The sequence below is a fragment of the Amblyomma maculatum genome, chromosome 3 (assembly GCF_055883805.1).
Source record: "Amblyomma maculatum isolate TAMU_Amacu chromosome 3, ASM5588380v1, whole genome shotgun sequence".
In the NCBI taxonomy this organism is placed as follows: Eukaryota; Metazoa; Arthropoda; class Arachnida; order Ixodida; family Ixodidae; genus Amblyomma; species Amblyomma maculatum.
The window spans coordinates 208,970,325-208,982,572 of NC_139346.1; the positions used below are offsets into that span (position 1 = coordinate 208,970,325).

Sequence of the window (12,248 nt, forward strand, 5' to 3'; positions counted from 1 at the left end):
AGTTCACTCAGAACGACCTACACCACCCTATAGAAGCTATAAGGAGCTTAAGAACATTCCAATCCTGGCACATGGAAGACTTAAGCGATGTCTGCCTTTGTGACCGCTGGCAGCAGAGACAATTATGATTCATGACCATCACCCACATAGTCTCTCCATTGGGTGCACATGCTATGAATCACTAGACTTTCTCTTGTGTGGTAGATCACCTTCTTTTGCCTTTGAGCTAAGTGTAAGATCAGCAAACCCTTATCAGTAAACAGGAATGTATGCTTTTTGCACAAGTTCACTATCCGCTCTGGGATGCTGGACTACTGTGCAGAGAAATGGTCAAAAATTCCCAATGAATTGAGTGCCTCGCAAATGCACAAGAAACAAAGTCCACAGGCTTTATTTAGAGTATATGTACAAAAACCTCCCATCACCACGTCATGTACATTCCTGCTCCACTGGCGTTCGCTATTTACAATAAACACTACAGCACAACTATCTTTGAGGCAAGACTTGCTGCATCATGCAGCAAACTCAATGACAAGGCAATAAAGATGGAAAGAAATTAAAAGCCACTTAAACAAACTGACATGAACTGTTAGCATGGCCCATGCCAACAATGATGCGTGTGGAGACTGCACAGCCTGAATAAAAAACAATGCATGTTCCACATGATGTGAAGATTCAATGAACCTTTTCTGTTAGATGACTGCTTCCAACACTACTGATGAATGGCACCTTGACAACATACAATCCTTGAATACTGAAAATAAAACAGTGCCGAAAAAGATGCCTAACAATATGTTGCCCACTATCAAAGAGAGCGCTGTAGAGAGAAATTCTCAAAATTTTCAGCTTTTCAATGAATGAAACATTTCTTTCCTTTCCCATTAGTAAATAAAGAAAAAGTTGAGTCAGTTATAGTAAATGCTGAAAGGGCTTTATCTGTTTTTTGTCGAGTTCAAGAAAGCATAAAGCACAATGCATACAAGATTGCACTCTCGTCCATGAAAGATACAGAATGATGTGATAGGTTTGAATAAGGAAAAAAATATAGCAAAAAAGTATAGCTTGTTTTCAATGCTGCAAGCCCGGCATTATTACATGGTCCCATGAAAATTCTATATAAATTTATCCAAGAAAGAAATTCTAACACATAGCAGGCAAGAGGGTAGTTGGAATAGCTGGATAGTTTGGAAACACATAGAATCATTCCATTAGATCTGCACCTAACGAAAGACAAACTTTCATCACGCACGGCTTTGAACCTAGTTATGTTAAGCTATAAATGTAAAGCCGATTCACGCTCGCAAGAAATTGCCATCTGAAACTTGAACTGAAGAGGAAAAAGTAAACATTAAAGCTAAGGCATGGATGTGAATTAAAACATTTCTTTGGCAATAAGAAAGAAGCACTAAGGGAGAAGACTGCGCTTGTGTGGACACAAATGCAGGACGATGGAAGCTCTATTAGCTTGCACCAGATAAAGGGGTGTAGTACATTCAATGCTTTGGCAGACACACGATGTAAAGTCAGCTAAAAACGCTTACGTGAGGTCCCTTTTTAGTGTTTCAAGAACGCAAAAATAAATAAAACAGGAGTTCACAGCATAAAGAAAACATAAAATGAAGAACTGTCGCTTGTTTCCTTTTGCATTCTAGTGCCCTATTGTTGCATAGTTTTGTCTGATTCCTCAAGAGAAACAAGTACCTTGCTTGAAAACACATGCATAGAGAAGTGGGAAGACTGTAGCTCAAAATAGTCTAAGCCAAAAATTGGCACAGAAGGTTTTCCTTTTTCTCCTCAATACCATAATGTGACCCTGAAATGTGGCACTTCTGCATTCATTTTTTCCCCCTTTTCTTGTTGCTTTATTGCGGCAGATGTAGTTCAAACCCTCAACCAATATTTAAATGCTTACAGTCTGAACTACTAATAATAAAACCGAAAAGGCAAAAAGCTGCATGATATCCCAATTTGCATTTCGTAACCTTTGTGACTAAACACTCTGAAATGTTGCTTTTTGCTCACCTTATAGGTAGAAGGTTAACATTCCATACAATCACTTTACAACAACTGCAAACTAGCTGAAACTCAATACATGAATGCTTAAGTCTATTTTTATCTGCTCTTGTTTCTTTCACAAAATACCTAAAGACCAGATGTAATGCTGAATGACTTGGTAAATGATGCCACTTTATTTAGCTAAGAACACTATGGGCGCAATAGTGAGCCTACAAGCCTACCTGGCTAAGAATGCCCATTCTAAAACTGTGCCAATGCCATTAGTTATTACATTAAAGCAGTCAGAAGCAAAAATTGTTGAAAAAAAAAAAAATGTTATCTGCAGAAGAACCAAGAATGCATACCCATGGTTTGGAAATATCCTTAAACTGCCTACTGTATTGTGAATGCTGATCCTGTAAGAAACTGTAGGGAACTGTGCGTGCGTGTCTCCTAAAGGAAATGAAACATAACCAGAGCATTACTGTTGTAAAATTTAACCTTCAAAGCTCAGTCTTTGCTTGAAGACTCACAAAATGTGTGGTGAAAAATTACATGTTTACAAACACACAAAGTATGTATTTTCAGTACTTCAGTGTGCTAGTTTTATATTTCCTAGAAAATTTCTTAACGATAAGAAACATTATCAATGGTAATAAGTAACTACAGTTTTCACTTTGTGCATAGACTATGATTTTGCTTATGTTCTGGTAGCAGAAAATCTGGTGTCACACTGCACCATGACACAGAACATTCCAGAGTAAGTGTGTGCATTCAAAAGCACATGGCAGTTGCTTTTATGATTTCCAACATGGGCACTAAGGGGTACAAAACTGTGGCGGCCATCCTCCAATCCCCCCTGCATAAATGGGAGCACAATGTACAAAATACTACTACACCCACAACTTGATAAGGCAAGTCCGGCACACAATGTACAAAAATTGGTCTGGAGCTGTCCGTGTCAGTTATTTACAAGAAACAAAATGGCACACATAACACATGTAGTGCTGTCAAGCATACACTGTTCAAATGTTTAGCCCCGTTAGCATCACGATTAAATGCTTAAAGCAACAATAAAAAGCGTCAATTGTTCTGGCAGTAAATGTAAAGTTACAATACAGATATAAAATACAAACTACCGTTGATGGAAACTTACAAGAATACTGTGTGTATATGAAATAAAGTGCGCAACGAAGGGTTCTTTCATTGTTAAGCAGGTCAGTAGGGCTGTAAACACACCCTTCCAGGAAGTGTCATGCAGCAGAATAATTTTGCTGTACTAAGCCTTCATCAAATCCTTTTTTGGTCACAACACACAGAAATGACTTTCATGCCCCATACAGAAATGCACCAAAATGTATTCATTCGAAACCATTAAGCACAAGGTCAAAGAATAAAAGTGACAAAATAGAATGGGTGTAGTTTGGACACCGTCAAAGCACATAGAAAGCACCCCAAGCTCAGTGTTGAAAGTCATCTTGGAACTCTACCAGACACACAGCACATCCTTATAATGTAATGTCGCCTACCATGAGCAATATACTGTTGAGAGTCTGTAAAGGATAAAAAAATACTGAAATGAGACAAAAAGCAGAGCATTTAGATTCAAGGGAAAGCATTATTGATTTGTCTACCAGAAAATTAAGAACTGTAATGACAAAAGAGTGATGAAAACGGCATTTTTAATGATTCCTTTTGACAGATAAAATGAAAAGATAAATGTTGACAGCAAACTGGAAAAAAAAAATATTTAGTCCATATTCTGGTACAATAAGCCACACAGTTTGGTAGAGTAATGTGAACATTAAAACATATGAAAGACAGATCAATAGCAGACAAGCACCTTAACAAGAACGACAGAAGTGTGAGGGAAATGAACGAGATAAAGAAAAATTGCTTACGATTTAAACCTGAAAGCAATAAAATTGAAACGACCTGGCCGGGGTGGATGAAGCACAGAATCGAGGTAAAAACCAACGATTCATGAAGATATGACGGTCTCTAATGATTGAAGACTAGTCAAACAGACACACTGTGAAGCCACCACAGCTACAGAGCTACAAGTGCTTTGTTACGTTAGCAGACAATGCATTCATACGGGCATGCGGTAAAGCGAGAGAAGATGGTGGGATTCGCGCACATGGCAAATGCTGTACTGTTGGTGTATGTCAAAACTCTCTTTACTAACCTGCTATGCACACAGCACTGGCAAAATGCATTGCACTAGCAATATATCATCCAGAAGCAAGCCACACACAGCGGAAGAAATACTCCCGCATGAATGATGAAAGGAACAGTCAGTAAAAGGAGCTGCTACTTAGGAAGCAGCAGTCATCAAACACATAAAAAACATCTTCGGCACATTAAAAGTGAAACCTAATGGGGTCCCGATACTCTTCAAGCTGACGTAATTATACGAAACATATTAAGTTCAAGAATACCACTTGCACAGGAGTGTTGTAAGGAGCTGAGCCTGCTTCTTCTCTGAGGTCGCGGAAAATTAAATGGAGGTAAAGAACTGGCCTGGTACCCAGCTGCATGGCAGTGCACTGCAGACCGTACAGCAGTGAAACTTGAACCTGCACTGCAACTAACGCCTCTAAGGCATGAAGGTGTTGTCAGCAGTGCGCCGACCCCTGACGGTGATGCTAAATACAGCATGCACACCACAGCACTCCAACACATCACAGGTGAGTTCTGTCACCAGCTGATGGCTACTTATATAAGATTTAGAAATATATAAAAACAGCATGTATAGACACACATACACACACACACACACACATGCGTATGCATTTGTAAGCTAAGGTAAAAAAAAAAAAAAAAGCCTGAAGCTTGCTGAAGTGCACGCACACACATCCTCGGCAAGTCACGAGTCACACTTCACAGGCAGGCAACATTTCCGACAGCCGTGTAAAGAAAGCATACTGAAGTTTGTGGATTTTCTCTTTCCATGGCTCGTTGTCGGCACAGAGACGTGTTCTAGCTGCATTCCAATAGGCAGGTCTCCTTCACTGCTGTCTGCATTTACAACCCTTTGAATGCCACAGGAATGGAGCCTCTCATGCTTCTGCGGTGGGGGATGCTTCCCGGCCATCACTAACAAGGGAGAGCCCCGCTGCCCGCCGCCGCAGAAAAAAGTAGAGGATGCCAGCCTGTGCCATGACGTCCACGGTGCTGGTAGTGAGCAGGTCGCTGGGGCTCTGGCCCACTGCGCCACTGCAGGGACGGATTATCGAAGGCCCAAACACCGTGGCCAGATTATGCAGGGACATTTTGTTCTGCGCTTCGTTGGAGTTGATCCTGTTCCGAGCAGAGCACAAATACACGCTTTAGAGAGGGGCCCGTCACAGATGAAAAAGTTTAAGAAATATGTTTGGAACAATGTGGACCAGTAGGCCGCCCTCACAGATATTCATGTGAGGGTGCTCTTTACGCCTTCCATGCTGTACTAACAAAACAAGTGCCATTGTATAGTGAGTGACTGTGTAAGAAAATTGCTTTCCAGCAAAGTTACACATCTTGTTCCTTAAAAATGTCAGCCTTCAGACCACATGGAAAGAGCTGCCTTTTTAGAGTGACAAGGCATTTTTTTTACCGTTTAAATTGTTTTGCTTCTGGTAAGGAATTAAAGCAGACAGCTGTCAAATACAGAGTGTGCACAGCACTCACTTAACACAACGATGGTAGTGGTATGAGGTGTTTAATACCCGAAAGCGATTCACGCTATTTTAGGGATGCTGTAGTGAATAGCTACAAGTTAATTTCGACCACCTGAGAGTCTTTAACGCGAACTTTGCAAAGCACATGTGCACCTTTTGCATTTCACTGGCTGCCACAGCCTGTTTGTACCTGTGTACGCCGGCTCGGTGGCCAAGTGGCCTAACCGCTGTGCCGCAGAAGGTCACATTATAAGCGGTGTCACCATTAGGAAGACCTATATGATGAGCTCATTGCAAGTATATTGGTAGCAGCAATTCTCCCCTAAAGAGTCAATTTGCATAGGTAAATCATAGGTCAAGCAGAGGCACACAAGTGCCACGCAAAATGTAGCTCAGAAGTGTCAGAGTTATAGAAAAAGAGTAGAAAGCACGTGAGTGTGCGTCCCTTCAGTTTATTTTTCTTTTCTCCCTTTTTGCAAAGCTACAGGCTACACTTAGCTCTGAACTAAGTTGGCACATTGCAAAAGACAAAATGCATGCACCGCACTCAAACTGCTTAATGCGGAGTGTGTGAAATGAGAATGTATTTATAGCAGTTGTTTCTTTCTTTTTTTTTTTTCTTTTTGCAGTAAGTGATATAGAATGAGAAATGGCCACTCCTTTTGAATAAGGCAAAAAGTTTAACTACGTAGCACTCTCTGCACCTCCCAATGCTTAGTGAAAATGTATCTTCCAATTGTCACACTTTGAAAGAAAAAATAAAAAGGCAGCATACAGCAAATGACACTGTTAGGCGCAATGAGTGCAGCATTCCTACTAGTGATAGTATACTGCCTTACCAGGTACGCAATTGCGAATGTATGCCAAATACAGCTAGCTTGCTCCACCAAAACATTTTTTTCAAGGGTGCGAGAATATTTGAAATCTCGAATATGAATCGAATATGATTGTCATTCAATACATATTCACATTCAAAAATTGATATTCAGAATTTTTTTAATATTCAAAATTTCTAAATATATCGAAAATTTCGAATTTACTGTAGTTTCACCACTGTGCATGCTTCATTACAATGCTTTAGTGTGTTGATTATGCAGTGAAGCATCCTCAAAAGGGAACGGGGCCATTTTGTGAAGGGCCTTCTTTTTTGTGAACAGGGCCTTCCCGACAGTGTGCGCAAAGTGAAAAATGGGTGAAAAAAAAAAAATTCGTTCTGACTTCGGTTTTATCACAAATTCGTGCAGGTGTTGACCAAATAAAATTACTATGATGCAAACAGTTTTCAGCAGCTTTTTCAAGCCCATTTGATAATTCAGGTTTTCAATTAATTCAGGCATTTTATGGTCCCTTGAAGGGCCAATTAATGAGAGTTTAAGCAGTGATATGGCAGCTTCACTTAGTTTCATCGATCCTTCCTGTACAAAAAAAAAATGTTATATAGATTCCTATATAAAATTTGTACTGGATTTTTCATTAGGGTATACACTTCTATGCAATTACTAGTTTATCTACAAATACCATGGAATTCCAAAATAAATAAGACCAACAACGTTTGGTATTCTTTCTCTTTTCTTTTTCTCACTGACCCAATATTTGAATCAATATTCGAAGGCATTTTTTGCCTATATATTCAATCCAAAAGTTTTAACATTTGCACGCCCCTAAATTTTTCACATGAATGGTATTGGTCAACTGGAAAATTAACGAAAACAATAAGTTTACCGAGAAAAATGAGCAGGCAACTGCAATAGAAGTTTGAAAAAAAGATTTGCTTACTTCACCATGTGATCGATTAGGAAAATAGTAACATTTTGGTTTACTTCTGGCAGTTTGCAGAAGAGGCTCAGAAGCATGTTTTTCTTTTCCTCTTGGTCGTGCTTACCTGAAAAACAATGAACGATGAGTGAAACAATTGACATATTCCATTGCAGCTGTCCCTTTCTTTAAAATGGCATCTATATAAGCAACTAAGCATGATGGAGGAGATTGTGCAGACAAACTGAAAGCAGAAACAAATTCTAAGTGTGCATACAATTTTTTTTGCAGCATGAAATACTTTTAGCTTTGGTTATCAGTACCTGTGTCCACCTTTGCAACAGTAGTAAGGTTTGTAAAACTGACCATAAAGCTGATATATAAACAGTCATTTAGGTTTATTTAACCTTCCCCTTGATGCAGCTGGATCTATCTTGGTAACACAATTTTCATTCAGACAGTACTGCACTGTACTTTTAGCAAAGAGCTTATTTGGATATCACCCAGCCACTACTAGCCTTAGCACATTTATCAGTTCGCGTCATTCAAGTTTTATTTACACATAGCAGAATGTCGTGCACCACAATTGAATTTTACACTGAATCCATGCACCAAGTAAGCAGAACTCACTGAATGCCTCAAAAAACTTTGGATAGAGAGCGTCAGTAAAGAGCGCTTCGGGCAATTCCCGTAGGTACAGCTTGAGCAGGCCTGTGACATTGTTGATGTCGACCTCCTTGAGAAGCTGCTCTGCTTCATAGGGATCTGTGGGGCATTGAAGAGGAAAGCCAACACAAGTTTTGCTGCATCAGCAATGATGCTCAGGGTTCAACAGAACACAAAGGCTGGAGATACTTCACATCAGCTCAGGCTATCTCTACAAAACTTTTAAAGCGTTTTATGGTTTATGGGGTCACAAAGCAACTCAGGCTGAGAGGAAAGACACCATAGCAGAGAGCGCCAGATAATTTTGACCATTTGATGTTCTTTAATGAGTACCGAAGTTGTACAGTACAAAGGCGCCTTGTGTTCTGCCTCCACTGAAGCACGGTCGCTACAGTCACGATTGAACCCAGGCCCCCTGCTTCACTAGTAAAGTGCCTGAATGACTAAGCAACCCTGGCGAGGGTGTGATGCATTTTGAGAACACATATTTTCCGCATGTCAAAGTAGCAGAACACATAAGCGAAGAAGATTAAATGTCGCATCCAAGCAACAAGGCATTTGAACAAACTAGGTACTGTCTACGCACCATTCTCAAATGTCCTCTTCAACCTTTGGAGGTCGGATGCAGAACCAGACACTCTGTACAGTCCCACTTCATTGATTCCTCGTCGCTCGACCTCCCTAACACATGTAGTGATCACAAAGGGCACTGCACTCTTTTCCTTCCTGTAATGAGCATTTGGGAAGCATTTTGAAAAAACAAACTCTGTCAAAGACTCATCCCTGAGATGCGCATATGTAACAGCAGAATCTCTTCTTCTTCACCTCAACCTAATGCAGCCAGAACAAAGAGGCAATATGACAAAGCTATGTTCAGGGTACCATCACGGCCGCAGACTCAACAGCTATTACCATAAATAGGCAATGTGAGGCATAAATTACTGAATAACTAGCCTAAAAATAAAATTCAAAATTAAACTTGTACTCCTAACACAGAAAAAAAGAGGTGTTCTCAATTCCAGAATTTCCCCCAGGAGGATTAGATCTGTGCAGCCTATGAGAACACAAGCTGCTTTGTTCATTAAATTGGATATTTTGCAGCTTGCCAACTTACTTTTCCTGGTTTTAGATTTTTAAAACTTTCATAAGATACAGATACTAGCTCTTTAATCATCTGATCATTAGTACATAGAGGATTTCTACAAAAACTGCTCCATGACGTGGGTTGTTTTGGGGTTATTTTTAATAGTCTGGATGGAATATTGGAAAGTTCCACTGTTAAATTGGCTAGTTCAATTTGAACATCCAATTTATTCAATACAGTTTTTCGGTCCTTTGAACACAGAATGCATTAGAAAAGTTCCTGAATTCAAACAAATAGTTTATCCCCAGGCCTTCGAGCTAGGATTAGGATGCTGAAAGCCCCAAACAGGCTCTTGGACTAAATTAATTGCAGGATAAAAATATCCTACAGCTTATTAGTTTCAAAAACATGGTAGAAACAGCAGGGTTTCTTGGAGTAACCACGAACAGAAATGTCTGCTACCTCTAATTTAGTGCTATATTAAAGTCGAGAAAAGCATAACATACAGAAGAGATAGGATGGACGGAAGGACTCACTTGCAAACCTGTTGTACCTTAATCCCAAAAGATCCAACGGGTTTACACGATGGAACTCTCTGCAGACCAACATCTGAAGAGTTGTACTTGATGCTCAGGTTGAGAGTGAACTAAGAAAGAAGGAGAATTGAAGGGTCTTAATTATGCATGAAAGCCTCAACAGTACAAAATACAAAACCATATATAATACAAGATTACGCTGAAGGTCGTATCTGACAGATCTTTTAGTTACATTGGCTCCAACAGCTGTACACATCCGTAAGAACAAACATCAACACAGCATGAACATGAACAAAGAGTGCACATCTTAATAGACACCTTTAGCATACTGTGTACCATGTTGTCGTTTGCGTTACCAGAGCCCTCCCACCAGCAGTGCGCCCGCTCTTATAGGTCTGGACCTGGCGAATATGCGCATAGCTGGCGGGCACCAAGTACCATCTGGCATCCTCTAGATGTGCTGCCACGCATTGGGACCAATCAAGAACACTGGCAGCGGGCGGTGTACTTCGGTAATGCAAACTGCAGCAATATTAAATGCCAAAGCCATCTAATATTGCCGTGACACTTGGTAGTGTTTGTATGATCACACTTAAAGCTCCACACATGCGACTTTATAACTTTGTTCAGAGGTGCTACCAGACTCATCTTGAATGTTTGCAGCCGTGTACAATAATAGTTCTGAATTGTTCAAGATTGTCACATAATACCGGGCATTATCTTGAAAGCTCCAGGTTGGCTTTAAATTGAGGGCAGTCAGGAACTAACCGAACTATGGCTATTTTATTCTGTGACGATCGCCAAGCACGTTAGTTGGTACCATCGTTTTAAGTTGTTCTTTTCTTTGTGGGTGCAAGTCATCCCCAACAGTGTACTTTTTTTGGAAGCCTTTTGCTATCCTACTGATCATCAATATGTTACTATCTAAATAAAGGAACCTACATCTTGCAGGCTGAAGGATTTCTCCTGGTACTTGTCTGTAAGCCAGGAGCGGCTCAGCTCAAAGGCGGCCTTTCCTCGCAGTTCAGTGATTGTGGCACCATTCTTGATTTGCTCCTCGTAGCAGAGGATTCGGAGGGTTTGTGACCCATCCAGGTCAATCACCACTTCCTGCAGCGATCCAGAATGAAGGAAGTGTCAGCATCAATGCACAAACAATCAGCAGCTTTGCAAATGAGAACATAAGCAAAGAAGGTCAATAGAAAAAAAGTATTTCATATCAATTCAGTATGAACAAGTTAAGCAACTATGCTCACAACCCAGTACAAATGTTCCCTTTTTCTGTATGGTTTGCTCGCTACTCGTACATTGTATAAATGATATCTCCTATTAATTAAAGGTAGTGCTGTTTCTGAAATGCAGCATTTTTAGGATGCTGTTCGAGTTGACAAAGATTCCATCATTCTTAACAGTATAATACTTTTCTGTTTTGCAAAACAGATAGCGTAGCGTTTGACTAAGAATTTATTAGCTCTGTAGTAGATGGATTGTTTTTTACCAGTTTTCTTGCGCAACTGCGCTTCCAAATAAAAGGCTATTTTTGATCCGTTGATGAAAAACTGTGCATATGTGTGTTCAAGTGCACACTGTTGAGAGATTGCACCACAGCAGAATTGGGTAGAGCTGGTGTCCCATACCTAATAATATTTCCAGTCCTTCCATTTTGTAGCCCATATCCTCAAACTGCATCCATATCCTCAACCAACAGAATAACTGCTAGTGGTTTGTAACAGGATAATTTTCTGGGGGCACAGTGGGTAACAGTGGGGTAGTAGAGCTGCTTTAGAAGTGACTAGATTCTACACACATGTCAGCATAGTACTTCCTGCTTTAAGGGTAGCCTTATTAACTTCAGCATAAAGCCTGGTACGAGTGATGTTTTATATGTGCTTATTATAGGGCACTGTCCCAAGTTGTGTACAAGATCAAGCTGCTTTAGGTAAGACAGCCTCACTGATCCACCATGAAAATGGCACGCAGGCATTTACAGAGATTATAACACAATGACATACTGTGGTAGATTACACAGACCGAAGGAAAGAGCGCCCTTGTACAACCCAACGGTGATCCCTCTGAGCAGAAGGAACTGTCCTATTGCAATTTCAGCTGCCAATTTTGAAATTAACAAAGCAGCCAAAACACTAAAATCTCAATAATAATAATCTCTAAAACTATTTACTTCATTTCAAAATCGTGATTTATCAAATGGCCCAGCCACAGACCCCCATCAATAGTTGGTCCAGGCCACCAGTTCCCTCTATGTTTTAATTCAACATCCAAAATATCACAACCATACAAAACATTTGTTCCCAGATTTAACTTCGAAACTGGCAGCATAAGCACATTTTAGCACAAAAGAACGAGTCAATCATGCTCAAATTATTCAAGAAATTCTGCTTCCGCAGGGTGAATTAGATTTAAGATAAGGTAGTTATCAATTAGCATCCACATTCTCACACTCACATGGCTATAAAGAAAACTTACACAGCTTTCTTAGAAACTTTGAAAATGAAAATCCTGTCCAAGCTTGTTTAAGGTATGGTTGTGCCG

General features: G+C 40.1%; 1 protein-coding gene across 1 annotated transcript in view; it reads right to left on the reverse strand.

Moving 5' to 3' along the window:
- Positions 1 to 364: 364 nt before the first annotated feature.
- Positions 365 to 12,248, reverse strand: part of RhoGAP1A (Rho GTPase activating protein at 1A) — a 185,297-nt gene continuing 173,413 nt past the window's right edge. Inside the window, exons 18-23 of the mRNA XM_084599478.1 lie at positions 10,641 to 10,808; positions 9,699 to 9,808; positions 8,665 to 8,804; positions 8,043 to 8,177; positions 7,434 to 7,539; positions 365 to 5,298 (exon numbers count right to left, since the gene is read on the reverse strand). Of these exons, the coding sequence (XP_084455604.1) occupies positions 5,058 to 5,298; positions 7,434 to 7,539; positions 8,043 to 8,177; positions 8,665 to 8,804; positions 9,699 to 9,808; positions 10,641 to 10,808 (900 nt within the window). The 3' untranslated portion in view covers positions 365 to 5,057. The remainder of the gene's footprint in view (positions 5,299 to 7,433; positions 7,540 to 8,042; positions 8,178 to 8,664; positions 8,805 to 9,698; positions 9,809 to 10,640; positions 10,809 to 12,248) is intronic.